This window comes from Styela clava, chromosome 7, assembly GCF_964204865.1.
Source record: "Styela clava chromosome 7, kaStyClav1.hap1.2, whole genome shotgun sequence".
Lineage (NCBI taxonomy): Eukaryota > Metazoa > Chordata > Ascidiacea > Stolidobranchia > Styelidae > Styela > Styela clava.
In genome coordinates, this window is record NC_135256.1 from 13479786 (window position 1) to 13507656 (window position 27871).

The following is a 27871-nucleotide window of genomic DNA, read 5'->3' on the forward strand; positions in this document are numbered from 1 at the left end:
TAACTTGGGAATTAGAAAACCGCCCTGCTGAAAATTCTTGGCTATGTCTCGGCCTAGCAGTATTGAGCAGTCTCAAGTCATTGACTCACTCACCATTCACCAAAAATTTGAGTTGTCTAAACGGGATGACTCAGACAAATAAAAATAACTTGGACTCACCTTTGAGAGTAGAAGATACAAAACCTAGAAGTTAAATATTAACCAACAATTATTTCTAAACACCTGTGATTCAAAGTATTTGTTATATTTGTGCAATCAGTGCGCTCTATATTTTTTCTAACTAAATGTATAAAAGCTTCATTATACAACAGACACATTACATCTAAAAAGAAGATAATGGATACCTAATAGTAGTTTAACAGTAGTTCCTTGTATATATCTGGGTCTGCATAATTAAAGTTGTTTTTGGATTGGAAGGATGGATAATAAGTGCCCAAAGACGATATTTTAAAGGTATAATCTATGTATTATTACATATTGTGAATAGGGCTGGTCATTTTCGAATACCTGATGATTTCAGAATCGAATCGAATATTTTTTTTCGAATCGAATCTCGAATATTTCGGAGATATATAATTGTATGTACCTTTCTTCTTGTATTTGGTCCTCCAGACACATAAATTACTAGAAACGTAAAATACATCGCTCTGACAGATTGCTGAGCGATCACACACAATAAAAAATACGTTTTCATCAATAACTCACTACAGAAAAGAGTCATATGTCAGAATTGCGTTGAAAAAATATGACTTCCATAAAAAAATTGAGAAATATACCTCGACAATTGGCGGAAAGGAAATAAACAAGATGGTGGCGATTCGAAATTTCGCTCTGAACCGATTCGAATAATTTACTATTCGATTCGAAATGCCCAGCCCTAATTGTGAATCAAATTTTCTCAACCTTCATCGGTTCATAATCCCTCAAAAAGATATACAGTGACTCAATTACCTTCTCTGAACATTGGATTATGAATATACACTCCAGATTATAAATTAAATATTGAAAAGAAAAGAAAATTTTATTCGCAAAATTTCTTCATATTTTTGTTAGTTGTGTCAACACTAGGTTGAGAAACTTTAGTTCAATATTACAATTTACAATTTTCGAAATTTTGAACAAAAACGGTATTTCAGCGCTAATTTTCAAATGTTTTACTGATAATACCAACTATCTACTCCTATATAAGAATTACTATCCAAAATCAGAATATAATCGAAGAACGCCTCCAATATGAAGACATTAAACATTGTCAAATGGAATATTTATATTCACATTGAACAGTAGAAAAATATAGGATGTGACATTAAAAAAGCTCTATCATAAACAACACTGAATTGCTGCTGCAATGTCATGCTTAATAACAAGTGCAATATCAGACAATCTAGAGATGCTATTTTAAAATACATTCCAAAATAATATTTTTGAATATTAAATATTGAAGATATTCTAAAATGTATCATGTTCAAGAGATAATTTGCACAAAACATTATGAATTCAAAAAAAAAAACGGGATTTGGTAATGCAAGATGTTTCATATAAACACTGTTTCGGGTAACAATTTTTTGCAGTAAATCTAAGTCTATTTTCGTCTAATCACCACATTACCAAACACCTATTAGAGTAACAAATTTCAGAAATGAAGATATTCCAAATTATTTCTGAAATCAAGAATTAACTATTATCGAAACACCCATTTTTGAAAGTATTCCATTATGTGATTCATTATGGACATTCAAGCTTAAAACCTACTTAATTCGGTTCTTTTCAACAAATTTAGCTGCAATATACAAGAGAATACAAAAATAAACTTTAAACGAGATTGAAGGTATGATTTTCGACTATGGCTCCACAGGAAAAGGAATAATGATGAAACTTAACACTATATGAAAAAATTGCTGACCCAGATCATCCAGGTATTCATTTAACATAATGATTAAAGACATGCTTCATACCATTGACTATTTCATCTGTTATCATATTTTTGATTAGAAAAACATACGATATTTAGAACAATACAATAACCGTACTGTAAGGTGGGTACCAAACTGAAGATGGTTACCACAACATTACCATATCCATCTTCACTCAAATAAATTTATGGAACAAACATATCAATATTAAATGGAAATAAATTTTGGGTGATACAATGAACAATTGTTAATTATCCAGACCAAAAAATTATCATTTTAATTACAATTAAAGCTAATCCAATACAATGTGAATAGGTGCATAAATCTATGTAGTCAATTCTATTTAAGTGCAAAGTGTTTTTAAAGCATGCATTATATAGTACATTGTACTAAAAATTAAATTGTGACAGATAATTGTCATATGCTGTGCTATAGATGGACCACACCTGTATCAGATGACTGATACTCGGCCATATATATATATATATATATATATATATCATGTTTTTGTAATATAAATTGTATAATGTACATTGTACATAAATATAAAAGTAATATACTTTATTGGACAAGACGTAAGTCTATGTACCATATTGCTTAATTGTTATTGTGAAAGAAACTACTTCTTCTTAACTATTTGATCAATTGATTCCAAATTTCCAGTACTTCGAGATGGAAAAAATCAACACATACTTTTACGTTTATTCATTTTTCAAATTTCCCTAGAGTCCTACGAGCCCGAAATTTTCACCCTAAATTTTGATGGTTTATAAAATGCACGAACACAATTTTATATGACAATGCAATTCTTATAAAAAAGTGACTGAAATTTTGTTGACAATAGTATTGTTCTGTTGTCTTAAAACAGTTTGTTACAAACCATAAGACAGACCATTTATAACAATTTTGAAGGGTATTAGTATGAAAATATACTTCTTTTTCAAGTCGTTTCTTAAAAAAAAAAGAATTCGAATTGCTGAAACCATGCATTCTGTCTTGACAATTCGCTTCATATAAGGATAAAATATAAATGTATGAAGTATGTAGTATGAATGTACAATTTGAATTCAATAAACAACACTTCCTTTATCCAATTTGAAAAATTGTAACAAAGCAGCATATTCAATAAATTGAACAGTAATAGAAAACTACAAGGTTACCCATAAAAACAGAACATATATAAATTTCTCAATTACTTCTATAAATATATAGAAAATATATTTCACACTATTCTTCAGTTTGTGTATCATTGTACAGAGAAGTTTTAGTCATCGTGAATGCTTTGCACAAAAGTTATGTTCCCTCTAGAATATGTTACAAATAACCTGGGTTCTGTTTTTTTGGGTGTCAGTCACCCTGTATTAAATTAAAAATCCAAAATTAATTTTATAAAGTATACTGATATATTTTCTACAATTCAACAATCAGTCTTGTTGTGGTGATGTACTTCCACTCATTGTACTGTTTTCTGATGAGCTGAAAAATAAAATATTACAGTTTAATAGTAATTATTAGGATCCCAGAAGTATTGAAAAGATTAAACATGATAAATTTTGAGCTGTTATCACTACATTTACAACATTTTTCAATAGTTTTTTCTTGCGTCAATTGCATCAAATTTGGTTTAGAATGTGATAATACAACATGTGAAGCGAAAATTTCAAAATACGGATAGTTTATAGTTTTTCCAAATTAAACACAAGCGTAACACACATTTTACTTTTATTTTATTTGAATCCTATAAAACTCAAACTGTGTGTTGCAAGAGTATATTTTCTGCTCTGACAGTAATCGAAAAAAAAATGATGAGAACGACCTTTTTAAATCAACAACGCAATACAGGTGTTGATTAGCAACAGCAAAAGCTTATTTCAAAATTACTCTCAAAACAGGCACATTCATCACAATGAGAATGAGAAGAATAAATGATTTGAGGAACGTTGTTGTGTGTTCTGCGTTTTTATATTTATATTTATATCAAAGAAGATCAAAGTTGGAATGCTCAATAACACCTCACCATGATACATGAACATTTAAATCCAAAGTAGACGATTAGACAAATTATATTTTTATTATTTTACCTTGTTTTGTACATTCTTGTTGAATGCTCAGCATGTCTCGGAGAATTACCTTGTTGAATGAGGAAAGATAGTTATGTTAATTCCGCAAAAGTGTGGAGAATAAATTAATAACAGGACTGATATAACTGTTGATGAATCTTCTGTGGCTACAATAGTTATTAAGATTTAACCAGAGAATAATAAATCCTAATGCTACATGTAAAATAATTTACAACAATCTAAATATCAAAGATAGGATTTAGATTTTATTATTATATTTCAAGTGAATTTGCATGTTTGTCATGCTGACCCACACAGAGAAAATATAGTCTCTTCCAATAAGCAAAGTTACGAGATAGTACCGAAATTCCAACAGCAACTTAAATTTAGTGCATGACAGAATAGGTCTAATAAAGTTGAAATTCAGATAAATGGGACTTGACATTTCTTACTATATAACAAAACTTCCCAGTAAGGTCTTGATTTTTCTCAAATTCTTCCAAAACCTAATTTCAGAATGCTGTACTATTCAGTTAAGGACATTTCCCAGCAATAAAACCTTACCTGCATTACGAAGACTGTTCGAGTCAGAGCCATTAAGAAGTATAGGCAAAGCTTCATCAATTGAATTAACAACATAATGTGCATCCTTAAGATCAGATTTTTCCACTTGTCCAGATAAAACACCAATTACTGTTCCACAATTACTATCTCTTCCCATGACTGTGTCAAAATGAGTATCACCTATACCAAAAATCGAACTCAGAATATGCCAGAATACATTAGATTTAATTTGAATAGGAATTAGTTAATAGAGGTGATACAAATATTGATTATGACAAGGTGGTCCAAGGCTGCGAGGTTGAAGGGCCACAAAAACGTTTGAGGAGGTCTCGGGGGGCTGCAGTCGGAGAAAACCCAAAAGAGATCAAAACTTCGTGAGTTTACTCACTTTAAATATATTTAAGAATGAGAGTTTATCGTTCTAAAATCAGTTTTTTAAGGAAACTATATGAATGACCTTATAAATTTAATTACCATAGATATTGAACTTCGGGTGTCGTTGCTCGATATCCAGTTTTGGTTCATTGTGGGTTCCCTTACCAGTAAAAATGTGTGTTGAATTTGTTTTATTTTTTTTCAATTTCAAACTTCACAATGACAATGTAGGCAATATGACAACAGCTAAACCATTCTCTTCAACCAATAGCCATCATGCCAAAACCTACCTATCATAACAGTATCCTCAACTTTAACATCAAGATCTTCACAAATCATACGAATATTATCGGGTGCAGGTTTTGGAGTGTTATCAGCATCATCACCACAAACCAATCTATCAATCACGTCAGCAACGCCAAGAGCTTCCAAACTGAGTTCAGCACCAATTCTTGAATCAGCTGTACACACAGCTATTTTGATATCGTTTTCCCTGTGAAAGAATTACATGAAAATGGAATCAATTGTAAATCTTTACATATTGTAATAATTAACAACTCTGTTAGTGAAATACTGGCAACTTGTCTTGAACTTGTGTTCAGAATAAATTTGTTTGATTCGAGGGATTTATACCTATATTGGTTCTCTATCTTCTTTGTCAGGGGTGGCCAATATGTCGATCGTGTTCATATCGCCATATCTGGAGTGCTCAAGCGTATCTGATTTTGAATGAAAATAACAACATGCTCAAAAATTGTCTTCAACAAGTATTTGTACTGTGCGACAGTAGCTGTGACACCAGATTGTCCTTTTCAATATTAATTTTTTATTGATTCTAAACAAGCCAAGATTTGGTAGTATTCATTCATTTTTGTAAGTGACTTTACTATCGATCAGTCAATCGCAAGTTTATGAAGATTTTAGTCGAGCTTGGTTGAAGATGGGTTAGCCACCTCTGTTTTGTATCAACAAAATTTAAAATATTTAGTTCGAATAATATTCGGTACTCAAGCAATTAGTGATATTGAATAATTCCAATACAGGAACAAAATTATCCTCTACATCGGGGCTCTTCTAACCGATGGTACCGACCCCCAGTGGGTCCCGAAGGGGCAGGAAATTCTTTTTCGACACTAACTTATGTTTAAAACCAAATATCAATCAAATTTGGAACAAGCACTGAGACCCACTATCACCAAAATAGAGCCAAGACTTTATCTTTTGTGCTGGAATATGCAAGCACATCGGTTTTATTGAAGGTAGTATCAATTTTATTATTCTTTTTTTTAATATTCTCTGTATTTCCCGTTTTTATTTATTTTTATTATTGTTTTATTATTTCAGTTTGTAGAGGGTCGCGAAAAAATTTGCCCGTGCCAAGTGGGTCACGATGAAAAAAGATTGAAGAACAATGCTCCAGAGGAATTTACTAATAAATAATAACCATGTGAATATGAACAAAATTAACCCAAATAAGTTTTCTAATACAAATTGGCACAAAGCTAAGAGATAATAAGTCGCAATCATCTGAATCCTGTGGCCAAAAGATGGTACTTCATTAATCAATCTTTTCTGTTCCGTTTTTTTGGTGGTTTCTTGCTCTTGGTATTTCATATCATCACCCCTATCTAATAAAAGTAAAACAAATTGAACTTTTCCATTTACTTCAAAGTCCTGAATACTGATTGAACATCTCCCAACGGTTTGACAGTGAGAGTATGACATTTGTCAGTGGAATCAAATGAATCAACCCAGGCATGAGAAATGAGTGATTTTGCTTCATCTATATCTATTCCATGTTGTCCAGCCTGTAAACAGTTATTCAAATATTAGTTGTTAATCCATGAACGTGACTTGATAACCTATTTGAATATATAGTAGTGTTTGATAAATTCTTATCCACCGAAGTCCTTCAATCATGGTTAGGTTTGAATTTTGCTTGGATGAAAAATTCCATCGAAGAAAATGTTTCAACTTTTCGATTTACCTTCCTAAGGGAGGAATTTTCTCATCATTGCAAAAACAAACATATTCAGTAAAAATTGAGTTTTCTATTTTACTGGTTTGAATTATCAAAAAGTTGTCAGAATAACGATTAAAAGATAATGACGAGATAGCAATCAGAGACCGCCGACTTATCGATCTAGTGGGGTGTATCGTTTGCTCTGACTCAATAGCGACACAGGTGTCCCATCACTAATTAATTAATAACCCGCTAATTATACGACATAGTTCATCCAAAATCAATAGACTTCTGGTCCTAGATATGATGAATGCACATACAAAATTTGGAGCAGATTCAACCTCGCTTTGGTGAGATATTGCGTGTATCTTATTGACAGACAAACAGACAAATACCTATCAACATACTTACCGATCAAGTTCGATAAGTAATAAAATATCACAATTTACTGATAAAAAGTCTACAGTCGGCATACTCACTAAAACGTCGACCAATCCTTCTTTCAATTCTCCATGTGTATCATGAGCCAATATACTTCGACCAAATCTTTGTGTCGTCTTATCATAGTTAAAATATTCAAAAAGATCTTCTGAGAGTTTCTTCCCAGAGGCGTTTTCTAATCTGTGAATACGCAATCGTGTCGTTTGTCCAAAACAAAATAATTTCAACCCTTATTTTTATATTTTAACGAACCTTGATGCTGTAGCCTCACACCACGGGGCCCACATTGAGTTAAAACATGTGAGAGTCCCATCTTTATCAAATATAACAAGCTTACATTGAGACTTTTTTAATGAAGTTGACGAATAACGAACGATTGCTGATGGGGAAAACTGTTTACTGAAAAAATATAAAAAACAATTACAGAGGTCAATTTATTTGTATTCTATTGGTGCGTTGTTCCCCAATAGCGGAGGAATTTGATTAGAACAATTGTTGTTTTGGGGAAAGAAATAGATAAATATTGCTTTGCATTTAGTGTAGTTTTACTAAAATCCTTCAGCTACTCAGCATTATTGTAATACATATTAGTACACACATTATAGACAATTTGAATCATGCAAAAGTCGGAGTTCGATTTGTGCATAGCACGAGCTTTAGATTATTTAAAAATTGATTAAAATATGGAATTATTCACAGTACAGAAGAAATAAAGAGACCCAAAATAGGCAACGAAAGTAATCATACATCGAAAAAGGTTGTGAACCACTGAATTTGTGGTTGTGCGTGACAACTGACAAGGAAACCAAGCATAAAAACGGTTGTAAACCACTACGCTAGAAAGCCTTTATTCAAATAATAATGTCCTTATTTACAATTTTATAAAACAACTAGAATACTCACTTAACATTTGCAATCAACTTCTGTGATTGGGGAAGCAATTTTCGTAATGAAGTATTCATGATATAAAAATATTTACAAAAATTACCTAATTAGAAACGAGCCTAAATATATCTGTAAATATAATATTAAATTATTGCAGATGCATCACAATTGCTATATTGCATTACTCTAAACAAGAATAAAAATACACTAAATATAAAATAAGTTTGAATAAATATGGGTTTGGCTGCCTAGGATATAATTTAACATTGTTTGTGATAGTATAGTCCAGGGTTTCTCTGACTGGGCCCCTGAGGGGCCAAAGAGAGGTTCTCTAGGGGCCATGAGAAAAGGCCTTCACTAGGTATCATTCACTATGACCAGTGTTTTAAAGCAGTGGTTCCCAAAGTTGATTGACCGGGGTTGATTGCCCAAATTAGAAGCAGAAGGATATTCGCGGCCCAGGAGAAGGGTGTATAATTGTGATACCGGTGTAAATGATTTGATATGAATATACACATGCTAAAACTGTGATGACGTAACAATTGGTGGTATCAAGAACTCAAAAAGAAAAAAAACACGAGATAGCGATCAGAGACCGCCGACTTATCAATCTAGTGGCGTGTATCCTTCGATTTGACTCAATAGCGACACCACGTGTCCCATCATTAATTGATTAATAACTCGCTAATAATACAACATAATTCATCCAAAATCAATAGGCTTCTGGTCCAAGATATGATGAATGCACATGCAAAATTTGGAGCAGATTCAACCTCGCCTTCTTGAGATATCGCGTGTATCTAACAGACAGACAAACAGACAAATACCTATCAACATACTTATCGATCAAGATCGATAAGTAATAGTGTTAAAATATTTCACCTAGGTTCGATGGACCATATTAAATCGTTATGCATGCCTTGGTTTGGGAACCACTGATTTAAAGTGAATCAAATATGATGACTGTGATACATTAGGTAATTCTTTTTCTTTCGCTTACTGGATATTATTATTTAATGTGATGGAAACACCAGAGAAATGGGAAAGCAAAAGTATTTTCATGGAAGAGCAGGGAGCCACAAGTGTTGAGTCCATGGAAAATGGGCTCATCATGAAAGCTTATTAAGAACCACTGGTCTGGTAACACTTGATCATAAAAATTATCTTCCCATGAATGGATTGTTGAAATTTCAGCCAATGTGTAAAATACGAACAGCACTTGTATTTTCAGTTATAAATTTATGACAAAAATCGTAAATTTCCGAAAATGAAGACTTCAAAAAGCTGCATGGAAGAATTATGGAAATGGTACAAAAACTACAATACAAAATTTTGTTGGCCTTTCATGTTTTAGTGCATTAAAGTTTTAATAAGTATCAAATGAAAAGTAGTAGGGTTACAATGAAATTATCTACTAAATTAGTATCTCATTTGATAATGCTGAATATACTAATGAAAATGAGCAAGCGCACAAAGATAATACTTATTTAAAACAATGATTACCAATACTTATTTAATAAACATAATAATAATCAATGTGCTCAAATCAACATAAAAAGCTAAGTCAGTCTCTGATTAACGATATAAAACGAACAAATTGCATAATTTGTTAAGAAAAATTTTCAATGTTTGATTTCATGACATTGTGATAATACATGGAGGATATATAGAGCTAGGCTTCCCAAACTGGGGGTCGCGCAATGAATTTTAGGGGTTGCAAAGAATACATCAATTTCAAACAAAGTATCATACATATTGTACTCTTTCAGAGTTTTGATTTGAAACACAATTATTAAAACTAGTTCAGAAGATCAATCTCACGATTTTGAGAGAATACAATTAGGATCAGAGACTTGACAAGGGTCGCGGGAAATTTTAATATATTGGAAAAGGTTTAGGCAATCAAAAACAATTTATTTTGCCAAAGTTTGAAATTTTTATTAAAAAAACTGCAAGACATGGCGTGCTAGGGACACTTCGATATATGTATAAGGAAAGGTAATAAAAAAAAAAACGATGAAATAATATAATTGGTATGGTTATGTTATGTATTACCTCACCTTAAACATGCGTAGCAGCCAGTTATCACACTGAAAGATTATCCAGAATACCAAACATTTATTTTTGCCAGTTACCGGTAAATCTTATCTAACACCAGTAGGTATCAAATTTATTAAACAAACAGTTGACATAGCAAATAAGTAAATACATGAACAAAACAAAATTATCACCATTGGCTATATAAATTATCGAATATACATTGTACACGGAGCAACTAGAAATACCATTGTACCAACCAACATTTTCTATTACTTTCTGATGATATTACAATCAACCTGCAAGAAAGAAAAATTGTTAAAAAAACATTATTTTAAAAATCATTTCAACATATGGATTGACAGATTGAGGACTACAAGTTGGACTTTAAAAATTTGTAATTATTTTTATATTTGTTTTATGAACGTTTATAAAGTTTGAATTTGTATTAGTAAACTTAATCTCCAAGATTAGATTCAAATTTCTGAGCCTGCTTTTGCATTTTTTTCAATCTTTCAGATAGTAAAATCTTATATTTATTCATTCAAAAATACTCGCATATACAACATACACATCCATACAAGCATTGCTCTATTTGGCAGAGTTTTTTAGAAGAATAGGCAGAGCTTCATCAATTGAATTAACAACATAATGTGCATCATCAAGCTCAGATTCATCAACTTGTCCTGTCAAAACCCCAATCACTGTTCCGCATTTACTATCCCTGCCCATGACGGTATCGAAATGAGTATCACCTAAAAAAGAACAATTGTTGGGGTGAGAGTCAAATTACCCCATATCCAAAACTGGTGAATTTATCACCAGTCGAGAACCCAACTAACTAGACTAACGTAGAAACGAGACAAATATAAAAAAAAATTTTTTTAAATTAGTCTTCAAATATTTATAGAATAAAGTCTGTTAGTGTGTGAAATTTTTGTATCTCAGATATGAATAATATTTTCAGATTTTCATTAGAAGATTTTACAACATGCCAGGTCACAGTAAAAAAACATAGGAAAATAACTATTACATGCAAGTACTTCTAAATGAACACAACAATATTTCTTCCAAAAAGTCCTTCCAACACCAATTACGGGTACTAATAATGTCTAAATGTCTTTTTGCAAGTTGAAACATAGCATCATTTGAAACAAAAAGATGAATTATTTCATAAAAAAGCTCAAATGTATTTTACCTATCATAACAGCATCTTCCACTTTAACATCAAGATCTTTACAAATCATATGAACATTATCGGGTGCGGGTTTTGGAGTGTTATCAGGATCATCACCACAAACCAATCTATCTACTATATCAGCAACACCAAGCGATTTCAAAGCTAATTTTGCGCTCGGTCTTGTGTCAGAAGTACATACAGCTACTTTAATGCCATACTCTCTGTTAAAAAAATATTCAGCTTATCCATATGGCGAACCACGGCCTCTCGTCCGGTTACCATTAAGATAATACAATAGGCTTTGTTATTCTGAACTTTCAGAACTTGGTCTTCCAAAAAAGGTTTGAGTCATCAAACTCCATTAGCTGTGAGCTCTCACAGTTAACAGTCAATGTATCTACCAGACAAAAAAAATGTTATGCCTAATTTTTTTCGAAGAACCTCAGTTATGCAAATTCACTACACCACTGTTTTTTTTCAAACCATATTGACATAAAATGATTTAAGTCTCCCTTTAATCTGTATTTACTAATGCACTATCTACGTGATTTTTCATAATCTCAGAAGCTCTTGGAAGTTTAGTTGTTTCCCGCAACTTTACTCACTCAGAGATCAGATTTCTATGTTTCTGAGTGAGTAGGTGTAACCTTGCATTGAGAAATTCTTGTTACAAGATTTTTAAAAAACATATCAAGCATTTTTTTATACTGAGTTACTGACCCTTTTATATCCAAAGATAGAAACTGTATCAACTGTAAAGCAATTAAGGATATCCTAAATTTCAAATACAGGAAGTATAAATGAATAACAAGTCGAGTGATTAATTTTTTTGACCATGAAACTTGGTAGAAACAGTTGCATCAAGTATGACCGAAACCATAAATGGCGTTTACTATTCTTAATATAATATAATCTAAATTATTAGGTTTTCTTCAACCGAAATTTTACAAAGTCATTATGAATTTATAGAGCTTATATTTAGTAAAAGAGATAATTGATTTTATACAGTATCAAAATAAAAAAAAAGGTTGTTTTCATCAGATGTGGAATGAATATAACAATAAATTTAAATGTGAAAATATTCTAATTTCTTCCAAAAAATATTTACTTTATTTAATGTAACCAATTTCGAATATATTGGTTCAGATAGTCCTGTTTTCAAGTTCAATAAAAATACAAATACTTTACTTTAAAGTTTGAAATATTGTTCGAACATCTCCTAATGGTTTGACAGCATTGGTATGGGAATCCCCGGTAGAGAATGTATCCGTCCAAGCATAAGAAATGAATGAGTTTGCATCATCAAGATTTATTCCATGTTGTTTATTCTAAAAATAAATTGCTAGAAAATAAGGTTTAGTAATTTTGGTAGTTTTCTTTGATAATTCTTAATGATAACATTGTGCTTAGGCCTTAGAATAGGATTTCAATGATATTGGGCACAATTTAAATTTTTTTAATTGTTAAAATTGATCGTGCACCTTATAAGATGTGTGGATCATGTAGTGCTTTATGCTTAATTGCCTATATTCAAAATGTGCCTACCGGTATGTGCCTTATGTATGAAAACAAACACAATCTAAGCAATTTATTGACAGTGCACCTTATTTATGGGTCGTAAAATATGGTAGGCCTATATTATACTCTCTCAAATGAATTCTTTAAATAAAAACATGAAGTTAGAAACAACTCGAATACTCACAAGAATTTCAGCTAATTGATCTTTCAATACAGCATTTGTGTCGTGTGCTAATTTACTTCGACCAAATTTTTGAGATTTCTTGTCATAGTTAACAAAATCATAAAAAACATCAGATAGTGTCTTTCCAGAAGCTTTTTCTAATCTACAAATAGACAACAAGAATAGGGATTCCAAAGGTCAGCTTTGTGTCCAATCAGTAACTTGGAGTGAATGGAATACCAAAGTACAGTATATACAAAACATAATATCTTTAGTAATAACATGAAAAAACATGGAAGCAATGCCTAATTGAAATAACTGAAATTGAAAGAAATAAAATAAAGGCAATAAATAGCCTCCTTCAGCCTTTAATTACTGAAAGTTGAAAATTGAATTGACGACTAGAACCTTGATAACAACAACAACAAAATATTTAGCAAAATGATTCAATTTCAATGAGGATTTAGATATTTATCCCAGGGGAGAGGAATGCCAATAAAATGTCTTAATCATATGGCGAACAGCCTCTCGTCCGGTTACCAGTCTATGTCGGGTACAAGCAGTCTATGTCGGGTATGGGATTAATTAGCCAGTTATTAGTTTTGAATCCATGGACCTAATAACTCTTGCAGCATAAGCTGCAATCTAAAAAGATATGTAGCCAATATTTATTTGCTGATGTACAAAGAATATACCTTTCAGCAGTTTCTTCACACCATGGTGCCCACATAGAATCAAAGCATGTGAGTGTTCCATCTTTGTCAAAGATAACCAGCTTGCATTGAGGCCTTTCTGATGAAGTTGAAGAGTAACATGGGTAAGCAACACGCAACAAAGATACTCTTCTGTAAAAGAATATAGCAGAATAATCTATATTTAGATGTGAATATGAACACATAAGATTTCACAAATACATTTTTATAAATTAAGATATGGTGTGATATTTTGCAATAGAATATTTTAACTACGTTAGCAATGTCACAAACATTGAAGAAAAAAAATTAATGTGGTTGCCAAAAAGCTACAGGGGAAAAGAGAACGATTTTATTATTACAAACAAAGTCAATACACAAAACTATACATTTCAGTCAGAACATAAAATAATTCAACAGTAATTGGTTGATGATTGTTTTGCGTAGGTCAGTAAGCAAGATTAATAAAGTCATACAGGCTCCTGACCCTGTGTGTATAAGTATAATGTCTATAAATATTCATTTGAATATATAATTTTTAATCCACACATAGATTGTATATAGCATGCACCAATTCATTTTGCACAATTTACATAATTCTGTAATTTGAATTGACATAATTACAACATATCATTCATTGGTGGACACTGAACACTCACTTTACATTTGAAAATCGAAAAATTAATGAAGACTGAATAAGCAACTTTCTTGCAAGGTGATGATTGTTCATGGTGTTATTCCTGAATGCTTTGAAACAACTAGCTTAAAACTATATAATATTAGCTTAATTAAATGGTAAGAATACAAAAGTTATACTTCCAACACTAAAATTAATTTTCTAGCATAACTTTCAACCAATATGTATTAAAGGCTTTACAAAATCCTTTCTATACAATGTAGGTAACTATCTACATTAATGGTCTAGCATTACTTTAACAGTTAACAAAAATATCTATTGTACTGCAGACTAAATAACATTATTTCACTATAAAATAATAACAATCTACAGATCTACCAACAAACTGCAATACATAAACTACCGTAAGTAATTCTAATATTCATTACTCAACAAAAAATATTCACATTCTTATGAGAACAAGATACTATTATATTACAAATATCAGAGCTCATTTGTTCAAACCCTCTCAACCATTGTTTGCTCATTAAACATTGAAAGAATCAGCACATTTCATTATACGAGATTGAGACAATTCGTAAAGTAATTAGAGATTAAGATTAAGTAAAGATTTCAATGTGCACATATGCGAAAACAAGCCTGATGAGTACTTGTTTAGTACTAATAAGGCCAAACCACTAGAATTAATTGGGTTAGGTTATAATTACACCTAATATCCTAGTATCGTTTATAATACAAATTTGCCCAAGGCAACCACAGTTACACTAAAAACTATAATGTAAAGTCATCCCTGCACAATCATCTGATAACAATAAACCAAAACAAAGTCAAAGTAGTTCATTTAGGCTTTCCGAGATTAAAACTTCTAAGAATTTGTACTTATTTGCTCGTTTATACTCAAGTTTAATAGCATTGTTAACTTATTGTATAAACTATTGAATGTTGCTTAGGAACCTCTTACCTATGATACAAAGCGGGTGAGTATTTAAACAATAAAGTAATACAAGTTTTGTTTAATTTCTATTTTTTTAATCTGTAATTTTAAAGTTTTTTTTTAATTTTGCAAATCAAAAATAGACATTGTTCATGAGAATCTCAACACTAAAAAGAACAAACGTTAGTTAAAGCATTACACAAAAATAAAATCCACCAAAAAATATAAGAACCTGCAATGAATGGTAAAACATGAAAATCATAGATAAACTTCAAATTAATAAGGGGATGACATAAAAAGACAGAATTGAGAAATACCCCAATTAAAATGTATTCAAAAAACATCATGAGCACAAGTTATTGTTATAATTAAAGGTGCTATGTGCGCCAGGCAAAAAACCATTTAAAAAAAATACAGATAGCTATCTTACATTTCACGCAAGACAAAAAAAAACAATGCATTACATACCTTAAAAAATGTTCAAATAAGAATAGCAGCAACGTCAGTGATCTGGAATTTTGGACAAAATCTCTTATCAACTAGCAATGGTCCGTGACTACTTTGGATATTATGATTCGAGGAACAAAACACGCAAAAACTTATTCTTAAATTCTACGATTACCAGTAATTTTCCACCGGGGAATTGATGCGATAACGAAACCTGTATGACAATTAATAGGCCGCGAGCCGAGGCCATTTATCTTTCAGTTTCGTAGCGCACATCAGGTAACTACCTGAAAATGATTTTAAAATGTTCCTTAGAAATTTAGTAACAAATATTGCCTTGTTCCCACTTCCAAAAGTTGCACGTTTTACAGAAAAGACGCTTTTACTACAATAAATATGTGTTACCATCTGTCCTATTTTCTCTGCTTTTCCGGTATCATGGGCCAATGAACGCAGACTTCTGCACGACGTAACAGTCAAGTTAGTCAGCTGTAGGTGGATCCCCAGTGGTCGGATGAATATCAGATGTACTAAACTGCTCGCTTTTGCGTTGAGTAGCCTTTCCATAGTTTTTTTCAGTTACCGGTAATATTAGTCCAGTTATTCTAAGGAGGTGTTGAAAAGTATAGGTAAGATATTAAAAACGTGTATATCCTTGCCATAAATAGCAATTTTAGTTGAGCACTAGCTCATAAGACGTTGTTAAATAGGTACGGTGCGGTAACTCCAAGGAAGGCTAGACCTAGAATAATACCTATGTCACAAACAACGATATTTTCTGGCTTGCATGAAATGTTTATGATTAATTTAATGACTCTTCTTGACTATTCAGCAGACTTATACTACTATATAGGCCACAGCATATTTGGAAATATAAATGAATGGCTGTTTCTGTAATGCACGGTTGTGTGAAAGAGAAGAAATTAATCAATTTTACTAATGTCGGTTGGTCTAAATCTAAATTCATAGAGTCGACAAGAACCTGGGAAGCAATGATAAGTTATGCCGGAGTGGAAAGAAAGGTAGCATTGGAAATGATTGAGAGGTGAGAAATGAAGTTGTAGACAAACAGTTGATGTTTCAAAATATAGTCTATAGTCCATACTCATACTGTCATAGGACATTTCAGACTGTGATATATCAAAATTTAGTGTAGATATAGTCTAGTAATGGTATGCAAACACTGCTGGACTGTAGAACATGCAATGAGCATATATACGCTCATTTAGTACATCAGATAAAATGCATTATGTATTCAAGGTATTAGTTAGTATTTAGGGGTATTTTTTAAAATCGTGCTGCTCCAAATATTATTTTCTTCCTTATTTTAGATACTGTACTACAAAAGAAAACGGCAACGTCCACCAATCCGACCTAACGCAGGCTCTGATCCCTGCTGCTATCAGTGCTATAAAATGGATTAAACAAGAAGTCTTGAAGCTTAAAGGTATATAATCATAATAGTTGCAAACAGCTTAGATGGGCTATTCATATTGAAATACTTTAGCACTTTTCTGCAATTGGAACTGCCCATCAAATTCATGTTGGAGACTTCATTGAGATTTTCAATTCATTTTTTTCCCTCGACTATGAAGATCTTTTGAGGTTAACGAGGTATTAATAAATAAAGCTGAGGAATTGGAAGAGGGTATGAAGAATGTAAATGATACCAGGGCACGTCTATTTAACACTGTCAAACATAAGGATTATACTCTCCACCCAACAATGATTCACTGAAGAAGCATGTGGCCCTCAAATCAGTTCTTGAGTTGGCAAACTGCAAAGAAAAATAGTCAAAATAATTTATGAAAGTGTGCCAAAATCAACTTAAATTGCACAGATTTTTGTTTTTGTATTGACTGCAGCAATCACAGTACACCTATAGAGGAAAAGTCGATTTTTGAGATAGTGGATTTCGAAAACAATTCAGAAGAAAGTGAATTAGATATTACAGTTGATTTAATAAGTATCATACATTTTTTTTTTCGGACATTTGTTAGTGTCGTAGTCCTGTTTCTAGAAATATTATTGCCTTTGTTCAAATACATAACCACATAAACTAAAAAAAGATTAATTGTAAATTGTAATATTTCTGTTCACTATGTTATGTACATATTGTACATTCATTTAATTTTCTTGACTTTTGCGGGAAATTTCTAAGTGAGAAATAACTGATTTATTTGTGTTTTCGTGCTCACGATGTTAATTTGTGACTTCATTGCTTAAAAATAAATACGTTTGATACTTGATAGCTTCTATAAAATGGATGTAGCTTTTTATGCTGTTCTTGTTGTAAACTGCTTGTGGTTATTACATAAAATTTATTCTCAAATGTGAATCAGCGTTGTTGGTGTCGCTGCTTTCGAGGTCACTCCCGACTCCTGTCACACAATTAAAGTATTTTTTGTTGTTGGTTACATGTATGCCATATTTTTCGTAATCTACCTAATAAATTATGATTGACTGAGGAAGTCCGATTTTGGTCAGGCAAAACATTACAGGAATACATTTGTGTTAGTGTGCTGTAGGGCTCTCGAATTGTATAGTTCTTATGTATGCGTTGTAAACTTATGGTTATTGAATTTCCGGGAACCTCTTATATTTAATTTCGCACCAGGATTGTGGAACAAGCTGTAGTGCGTTCATTATGTTCGTTTTCACACAAAACTGAAGAATTTATTTAGTTACCAGATGTGCGCTACGAAACTCATTTTCTGGGCGTTTTCATGGTTTCGTCTCACGGCCCATATCCGTGGTAAGGATCTACAAGTGTTTAATAATTTACTTATACATTTTTCAACAACGTCTTAGCATAACTTAACTAATAATAACTAAACAGGGCTATGGAAAGCCTGCCCAACTCAGCGCAAGGTCGAGCAGAAATAACTAATATTCATCCGCTCGCTAACAGCTGGTTTAATTCAATTGTTACGTCATGCAGAAGTCATTGTTCAGTGCCGAAAATGTAGAGAATATAGGACAGATCGTAGCACATATTTCTTGTAGTAAAAGCGTCTTTTCCGTAAAACGTGCAACTTTTGGAAGTGGGAACAAGGCAATATTTGTTACTAAATTTTTAAGGAACATTTTAAAATCATTTTCAGGTAGTTACCTGATGTGCGCTACGAAACTCACTTTCTAGGCGTTTTTCAGGGCCTCGGCTCGCGGCCTATAAGTGTATCGTTGGTGGATATAGAGCTATACGTTATACAGTTATATGCACATGCACTGTATTCGTATTTCAATGGAGACTTCCGTTCAATGGATTACGCATACTTGCCAAATTTAACCAAGGCCCAAACAAGAAAAATTCGACTAAATAATATTTTGTATCACTCATTTCAAACCCTGCATTTGGAAAATTCCAGGCGCACGTGTTCGGTTTGTTGTTTTCTGTTTGCCTGTTTGTTATCCCGATGTATTGCAGTGTTGAGATTGCACAAAATGTCCAATGGTTCCAGCGCACCCACATCTGTACCGGCGAGTCCATTGCCCCAGAATTCTGACGACCCAAACAGCGAAGTTTTTGATATTGAGGTAAAATTTATTTATTTTTTGTTCGGATATTTGAAACCGGAAGGGCCGCAAAAATGAGATTTTATCGGGACATTTGGCCAGCTGTTTTTTTTATTTTCTGATTGTTTGACTAGTGATTTCTTTATGGGTAATATTTAAATTGACATCATAAATTTTTGTGTCATTTAATTCGTGAAAACCTTGGGAAAATATTTTAGGAGTATTTTTCTGAATGTGTGCAATTTATTCAATTCTGTTTTTTTATGAAACATACCTTTGTTTTTTATCTGTTTTAAACACAATTCTTCATCACAAATACTATTTTCAGTGATTATAGTGTTCTTAAATTTTAATACAAATTATCCATTCTAGTGTCATTTCTCCTTCATACCCAACCATGGCTTAAAAAACACTTCATGCCCTGTCTAGTTTAGTTTATAGTTACACGATTTATGATCACCCTAACCTTTGAATCTATGGTGAGTGAAATAGCCACATCTGTCACTTTGCATAAATGAATTTTATTCTAGCGGTCATGCCTCGTTGGATAATCATAAACAAATTATTCCACCGAGAAGTTAGCAATCCAATGAGCTATTTTCTGTTCGACTTTTATATTAATTTTGGTTTTTATAGAGCATTACAAGACTTGCAAGCACAACAATCGTTCTTCATCCTGGATCATCACATTTAAGAATTGGAAGAGCATCTGACCCCCAACCTTTTCTTGTTCCTCATGTAATTGCATGGAGACACAAGCACCCAGGAGATCAAAAGCCTATTAAAAAATCTTTATTATCAAGAGAGAGAACAGAGGTTTGTGCAGGGAAAATTACAATCATGTATGAATAATATTTGTGTTCAGAATTTGTCAATTTAACCAAGCTGAAAGACATGTTGAACGTTCTCACTAGTTGAGGGGTGTGCAACCTGCGGCCCATGAGCCAAATTTGGCCCTCAAGAAAAATTTTAGCGGCCAGTGAAAAAGTGCCAATTTTGAACGATTAGCGGCCTGCGAAACGAGTATTAATTTAGTAATTCCAATCCCATTGCGCTGCGAAGCCTATGCATGAGTCCAATTTATTATCTATGCCTATGACATTATAATGCCCTAACAGCTAGTTCGTTCGAAGCAAACAACGCATGCTTATAAGATTAATAACCATGATTTTTGTGCTTGCAACCACAGTAAAAAGCCTATGTTAAATAAAGGTGCAACCCGCAGTTTCACCCAGTTATTTCTATCTGGCCCTCCTGTATTAAAAGTTGCACAACCTTGCTCTAGTTGCATCTGGTACTGGTAAGAATAAAATCTCCATGTTCATCTAGGGGAAAGGAAAGATAATACAATGTCTTAATCATATAGGAACTTCAATGGTGAAGAGTCCAGCAATCCCATCGCACATAATTAAACCGCACAGTGAACAAACCTACAAACATACTGTGACAAGCAGGTTCCTAACTCTCAGCATGATGCGCTGCTATAACCAATCTGGGTGAAAGTCCAGAAAGTTCCACTCCTTGCAATAATGATGATGAAATTATTATCCTAAGGTCAATTTTCATATTCTTTGTCTAATATTCGTAGCATGTTCGTGACAAGCTAGCATTTTTTTCCCATTTGATGCGTTTTTCTATTGGTTTTATAGTATGCTGATGACTACAAAGTTACACAATCGGAGGGATACAAACAATTAAACAATGCAGTGCAGACTTATACTGGGCGTTCAGTTTGTAGATGGGAACAAATTTCCAAGAGCAACAAAAAACAAAAACCAGAAACCTTAGTTGAAGGTTGTGGATGGAACTGGACAGACACAAGCCAAAAACAGGAGTTTCTAATTGGTGATGATGTAAGTGTCTTTATCACTTCTATCTTGTAATATTAACTCGTTTACAATCTTATCCTCAATGCTTTTCAATTTGTGGGGAAAACTTCTGTAGATTTCAACAATATCAGGATTTTTTATACTTATCCCTAAGGAAAGGAAAGTCGATAAACCAGCCTAATCATATGGCGAGCTGTGGCCTCTCGTCCAGTTATCATGCTGGATATGAGAATGTTAAACAATAGGTTAGGATAAGATTTGTAAATTTATTTGGGGGGAAGAAAGCCAAGAGAACCACAGTCTCTTGTACGGTTGCCAGTCCATGTCAGGTATGGGATTAGTTAAATAGCAGTTATTTATTTCAGATGTATGGGCTTGATGTGGAGTAAGTCACAGTCGACTATGTGAGCCACTCTAAAACGACAGGGTGTCCAGTGCTATAATAAACATGTTGGCGCAATGTGCCAGCTGTTAAGCTGACAATCATTGATAGATTTATGCCTTTATTAAATCTTTGTTTTGTAACAACAGATTGTATTAGATAAAAATATCTGTTTGTTTCCTACTAATGCCTCACCAATATTTTCTTTTCTTAGGCGCTTTATATTGATGAAGCAGATTGTTATGATTTACAATGGCCGATTGTAAAAGGTCAGTTGAATGTTCATGACGGTTCGCATGGTTCACTTCATTCTGTTATGACTAATTTGGAAATGCATTGGATCAAGTCGATAGAAACGTTTCTTCACATTCCGAAAAGCGAACTTGTTGGCTACAGGTTTGGCAATATTTAATATGCATTTTAGACCCGAGATGCAAATATTGTTCAAGTCCAGACATCTAACCAATTTTGGGGAGCTATCACACCTTTCAATTTTTGAGGTAGTAATGCCAATAAATGTTGATATGCATTATATATTGGTATGTTTATATTGGAAAAGCAGCAGTTGTGTTTGTGTTTATGGATGGCTGATTAATATTCTTTATCTGCATATTCAAAGAAATCACAACTTTGCATCCAAATTTCTGTTGGTATATCAGAGCAAAAAAAATATATAAAAAAAATACAATGATTATATACAGCAGTGTTTCCCAAACTGTTTTCTGCCAGCGCCCCCTTGGACAACTTTTTAACTAGCAAACGCCCCCCTAACAAAAAAAAAAGTCAAAGTAACTTTGTTCTCCATTTATCATTAGTATAATGTGAAGGTTGAGTCTAGTGAAATCCAACCAGCTTGATAATATCTTGCTTCATTTCAGTCAAAAACAGTCTTGAGTCTCCTCGTCTGACACTGTCGAGGGAATCTCTTTTGATGTAAAAGTGCAGCCACTGCACTAAATACTCGCTCTACCAAGAATGAGCTGGCAAGAGCAATGAAAAAAACTTTAAACCCGATCTCACTCGTGGGATCTTCCAATTTGATAATGTTCCCAAAAAGATGGAACACCATTGAACATGAGTTTGAAAGTAAAAACTCGATGGTAGTGTTGCATTCCCGCTTCTGGAAATTCAGGGTTATCTAGAAAACAGAAACCAAAAATTTCTTCACTATATCCATTTGCGCTTGAACTACTTCTTACTTACTACTTCTTCTTCATAATATTCTTGTTATTAAACAGGTGTTTACTGCTTGTCCCAGATATATATATTAGACAACATGTTAAAGCACTCATACATATGCTGATCAACAATATGGGCTTTTCTTCAATATTAATTCATCAGGTGAGACTAATTGTTGTATTTACAGTGATTTTGTGAGAATATTCAAATTATGATTTTGAGGTAACATATAAATCAATCTTGGGCCAGCATGTGAAAATTGCAAGCGGGGTAAATGTTCGATCTGATATATTGCTAAAACATATCCTCTCATTTAGTAGAGGACAGCTAAAAAAGGCTATGATGATATCATTTACCAATTAAATGCTTTATTTTTATTATTACTTTTATGCCTGATTCATCATAAATTTTAGGAATCGGTTTGTGCGACATACGGTTGTGGTATTGCTACTGCATGTGTGGTAGATGTTGGTCATGAAAAAACTTCTATTTGTTGTGTTGAAGATGGAACATCCCATAAGAACACAAGGTAAGAAGAGAATTTAATAAAGCATAAAATCTATTGATAATTCTGAAGTTGAAAATGCATTTTTGAAGATTAATTAAACAATTCAAGTTACTTTCACCACTGGATTTTTTATATGAGGGTTTCTAAATGTCACTTCAAACAAGCCGCTGCTCATGCACACATGAGTTACTCGAAGCATCGTAATCTTCCTGATTCAGCTTCCTGATTAAATTTGGACCTGAAACCTGCTTATGCGATCGTCTGTACTGTACATTCAGTTGGACAATCTGTAATTCCTGCGAAAAATTGGGGTTTCTCCCCCTTTTTTTACTATTTGCTGTGTGAAAACCCCATCATCAGCTGATGTGAAATAGTACCATCACAAACTGGTTGATCTGTTATTAGCATGTTTCCAGGTTTGTGAAACATTGAAATAATAGTAAAAACTTGTGCATGATACACAAACAATTCTTCAATTTTGATTCAAATTTTCAATAGAATTTGTCTTGATGTTGGTGGGAGAGATATTACAAGAGTATTTGCTGGTTTTTTAAAGCGAAATTGCTTGCCATATCAAAAATTTGACCAGGATGATAGAATGGATGCTTTACTAATGGAAGAACTTAAAGTAAGCAAATAGTAATATAACATGACTTGAGGTGGATGACTGTTTGTCAGATACTACATCAGACTGAATCATTACGGAAAGAAGGAGAACGTATTATATGCTAATAATACGTTTTTCTTGTATGTATATAGTAAAATGGTATTTATTTATATTCAAATAATTCGAAAATGCAGCAAACTTAAGACTGAGTATGATCTATTTAGCTCTGTATTTTTTTATAGTTTTTCTCAGAAATGCAATGAAAGCTTTATCGACCATATTTTTGCGCCCTCAATTTTTTGCAATGAAACTATTCTAAAAGTTTTTGTAAAACCAAAAATTTCAAATATTGAATATAATGGATTCCAATATTCAGTTTGATCTGGACGGACATTCATAATACCTACTTTTGATATTTAAGAGATAGGATTGCTTTATGGTGACGAACAGGAAAATTCAGGAATGAAGTTGCTGTTTTGATGTTGCAGTTGAAGGGATTTAAATGCCATGTTGAACACGTAATCGTAGGCTGTCCTTGTATCTTATCTTTTTATAAGTCTTCGATACTTATACAGGAAACATTCTGCCACATGGAGCCAGATAGAGTTAGCCCTGAAAGTCAGGAATTCCACATCAGAAGACCTGGTCAATGTTCGTTACTTTATCCTATTGTCCTTGGTGATGAAACTTTAGAGGTCAGTGTTGATTCAAGTACAGTTTCTTTATGTCTGTGACCTTTCTGGTATGATGAATACTTTAACTATATTTGTCGTCATTGATTAAAGGAAGCCTGCTAATTTAAAAACATAACCTTCTCTTATTTTAGCACCATATGTTCAAGGCTTATGACAGTGGGCCTTATCCAAAGTTCAATAAAATGAGTATGCCACATAAAACCAGAAAGAATTCAGGACCTACTGACAGTGACTCTTTACACATATATGTGGCTTCGTGTCTGGAGGATGTATTGTAAAACATCACACATAAATAATACTAATTGTCATATATTCCGATTAAATGGTTGACTGACTATATTTCAGGCACCTTTATCCATCTTTTTTCCAAAAGCATTTGGCTTAAAGATGAAAGATAGACACATTCATTTTGCAACAAGAAATCCTGGAGATTCAGAAGATCCAATGGATGAATATTACTTGCTGCAAACTAGAAGCAAAAATTGGGAGGTATACTGATGTGTGTAGGAGTTTCGCAAAATATTTCCATATTAAAATTTAATCAAAACGCTTCCATGCTGTTTTGACCACAAGTGTTTACTTCATTAACTTATGGTTGCAGGCCAAGGCAATGGAGTCATAGTCATATTTTCAAAATTTTGAAATACTCCTATTGGTGATAATCAAAGGCAAAATATTCCACAGAATTTAAAAAACAACAAAGTTGACCAAGCTTCCGTTAACAGTGTATCAAGGAAGGCATGCATTTTCATCAAGTCTGGTGGTGTCAATTATAAATTTTCCCGGTCCCAGGTTGCAACAATTTTTCAATTTGTATTGATAAACAGGATTTGTAGATCAGACTAACCTTTGTATTTCTATGAATTCAATAACATACTTGTCATTGCAGATTATCCTGCATGGGAGACTCAGGTTTAAATTCATGTCATTCATCAAAATGAGGGTAGCTATCTATCCTATTTATCACAGTGACTAGTACCTTAATCAGTGTGAAAAGCTGTATTTTTTTTATGTTTTATAATACCATAAATGTGCAAATACTACCTACACACAGAATGCAAGATTGGGTAGTGGTAATACTATTTTGTTTCAAACAGAATCGCCTTTCTAGAAGAACGAAAACTGAAAACCTATCGACTAATACATCAAATTCTGCATTAGATGAAAATATTGAAAAAATGGAAGATGATAATGGTGAAGATTTAGATGACGAGGAAACACAACAGATGTGCAAGTAATGAACTTTTATGATGGAACGAGTGCTTTGATGCGTAGGTTGATAACTAACAGTTGGTCATAACTTATTCATTCCGCAAACAAGGTCTGAACTGAAAACATATCGAACATGGTAAAATGTTAATAAATCTTGAGGAAGCATAAATGGAAGCAATTAAAAAGTTTGTCCAAATAAGACTGTAATTGAAGAAGAAAGGAACCCACAAACAAATTACTGATGTCTGATTTCGAATGATAAAAATAGTATAATTCAATGAATTTACATTTCAGGAGTTCAAATGTAAAATTTTACTGAATTTGACAAATAGGTATATTATCCATGAAAAAATATTAAAAATCTAGCATAGTGAAAAATGTCCTGCAAATGAAAGGACAAATAAATGATACAGTAGTTAGGTGTTTTCCTGGTATTAATGGAGTGATTCATGTATTATATTATTTATTTTTAGTTACAAACCAGGTGCTGAAATGGCACCAGCTCCAGGAGGACTACTTGGATTAGATCAAGCTATTGTATGGAGTGTAGAAAATTGTCCTTTGTCTTATGAAGATGAATTAAAAAGGCGAATGTACTCTTGCATTCTTGTGGTTGGTGGAGGATTGGCTCATTTTGCTGGAGCTGATCAGTATTTGAGACACCGTATCAAATTATTAATACCAAATACACCTTTAAAATCTTTGATGGTTGGACAAGTGGATGTTGTAGTAAAACCAAAAGTGAGATTTGTTTTTATTAATATTCATCTTCATGTGTTTTACCTAGGGAAAAAATGGAGTTTTGATCCTCCCTCTAAAAAAGTTGACACACTAATAAATTAGGGGATGATTAGAGTAGGGGATGGCACAGGTGATTGTTGACCAGAGCTAATATAATAGTGAATGGCTGCCAATAGCTGATTCTTTTCCAAAAAGATTGCCTATTCCGAAATCAGCATAATTGCTAAAAATTATTTGCTACAGGATCAGGATCCATCGATTGTTGCTTGGAAAGGGGGATCTGTGCTGTCATGTCTTGATAATGCCCAGGAATGTTGGGTCACTAATACCGAATGGAACAAATTTGGCTTGAAGCTGTTGAGAGAAAGATCACCATTTATTTGGTGAAATAGGTAAGGTTTACTGCAGCTGAAATGGACTTTCAGTCAGTATAGTACTTCAAAAAGGAAGTAAAAAAATAGTCCAAGCAACCGGTGAAAGAGAAGGCGGAGGAACTGCAACATGACAGCGCAATGCATCAAGATAAAGGTCGAAATTTACAATAGAGTGATTATTGGTTGTCATTCACACATGTACCCAAATGAATGCTTTGAATATATATTTCAAGCCAGAGATAAGGTTTCTATTTGTTTCTTTTGGGTTAGGAGGCAGGACAGCCAGCTTGTAGTGTTCAAAATATACTGCCTTCTACATATGTTATACAGATCACTTTTTCATTCTTGATGTCCTGACTATCAACCAAATATCTATTGGGTCAGCTTGTAGTGTTTAAGCCTTTTCTACATAAGTTATGCAGACCACTTTCTCTTTCTTGAGTCGGCTTATAAGGTGGGCTTTTGCTTTTAGTGTTCAGAATATACTGCACTGTATATACAAGTTATGCAAACCACTTCGACTTTCTCGATGCCATAATTATCTAGCCCAGCGGTGGGCAACCCCTGGCACGTGAGCCCGTTTATTCAGCACACGAAAGAGGCCTCAGAAACGAGATCATTCTCCGTTAGATAAAAAGTTTCGAGACTCTTAATTATCTGATGAAACTGTGTTCGTTTATTCATTATGTATCGCTTTTTTAACAATCCGTTCTTTAAACTCATTTTATGGCTACAAAGAAATATGTTATGACGTAACAAATAAATGAGCTTTAGAGAAATTTTGTCGAGAACAAAGCAGCATTCTTTGGCTACTTTGTTACGTAATATGCCCTTTTTCTTCATTTGGTTAGAGTTACTTGCTAACTTACTGTTATGAATGGATTTCGAAAGAAATATAAGCGATTAGGGAAGGGAATACAAGAGAGAAGTGCAGAAAACAAACCATTGCGAGATTGGGATGCCATTCCCAAAAAATTTTCGTGTCTTATAAACTATGCAACTGCATTACTTTCCGTGTT

The 27871-nt window shown here is 33.0% G+C and overlaps 4 protein-coding genes and 1 long non-coding RNA gene across 7 annotated transcripts in view; 2 read left to right on the top strand and 3 right to left on the bottom strand.

Moving 5' to 3' along the window:
- The window catches only part of LOC120327694 (choline dehydrogenase, mitochondrial-like), a 12508-nt gene extending 12214 nt beyond the window's left edge, over positions 1-294 (bottom strand). The window contains exon 1 of one of the 2 annotated variants that reach the window (XM_078114315.1): positions 160-294. The gene's annotated coding sequence lies outside the window, so the exon portion shown is untranslated. The remainder of the gene's footprint in view (positions 1-159) is intronic. The other variant, XM_078114316.1, reaches the window with a different exon arrangement.
- On the bottom strand, positions 223-8332 carry LOC120328597 (phosphoglycolate phosphatase-like). Its single transcript, XM_078114321.1, has 8 exons — positions 8220-8332; positions 7569-7715; positions 7355-7496; positions 6578-6720; positions 5203-5405; positions 4538-4717; positions 3995-4043; positions 223-3389 (listed from the first exon to the last, which is right to left on the bottom strand). Exons 1-8 carry the CDS (start codon positions 8276-8278, stop codon positions 3338-3340), a joined length of 975 nt encoding a protein of 324 aa, XP_077970447.1. The 5' UTR covers positions 8279-8332; the 3' UTR covers positions 223-3337.
- On the bottom strand, positions 8330-16249 carry LOC144411683 (pyrophosphatase PpaX-like). Of its 2 annotated transcripts, none has more exons than XM_078114327.1 (7): positions 15831-16249; positions 13795-13944; positions 13121-13262; positions 12607-12746; positions 11437-11639; positions 10820-10993; positions 8330-10537 (listed from the first exon to the last, which is right to left on the bottom strand). In XM_078114327.1, exons 2-6 carry the CDS (start codon positions 13827-13829, stop codon positions 10830-10832), a joined length of 684 nt encoding a protein of 227 aa, XP_077970453.1. In that variant the 5' UTR covers positions 13830-13944; positions 15831-16249; the 3' UTR covers positions 8330-10537; positions 10820-10829. The 2 variants fall into 2 exon arrangements, with proteins under 2 accessions (XP_077970453.1, XP_077970452.1); XM_078114326.1 differs by lacking the exon at positions 15831-16249 and adding an exon at positions 14451-15779.
- Positions 16250-16415: 166 nt separating this feature from the next.
- LOC144425067 (uncharacterized) lies at positions 16416-18280 on the top strand. The gene is made up of 3 exons (XR_013477242.1): positions 16416-16854; positions 17141-17256; positions 17675-18280. It is a non-coding gene; the product is annotated as an uncharacterized LOC144425067 (long non-coding RNA).
- A 686-nt stretch (positions 18281-18966) lies between these two features.
- On the top strand, positions 18967-27561 carry LOC120327693 (actin-related protein 8-like). Its single transcript, XM_039394036.2, has 12 exons — positions 18967-19346; positions 19962-20141; positions 20975-21178; positions 21751-21932; positions 22775-22877; positions 23129-23244; positions 23722-23851; positions 24406-24525; positions 24871-25014; positions 25623-25759; positions 26211-26478; positions 26722-27561. Exons 1-12 carry the CDS (start codon positions 19071-19073, stop codon positions 26863-26865), a joined length of 2004 nt encoding a protein of 667 aa, XP_039249970.2. The 5' UTR covers positions 18967-19070; the 3' UTR covers positions 26866-27561.
- Positions 27562-27871: the final 310 nt, after the last annotated feature.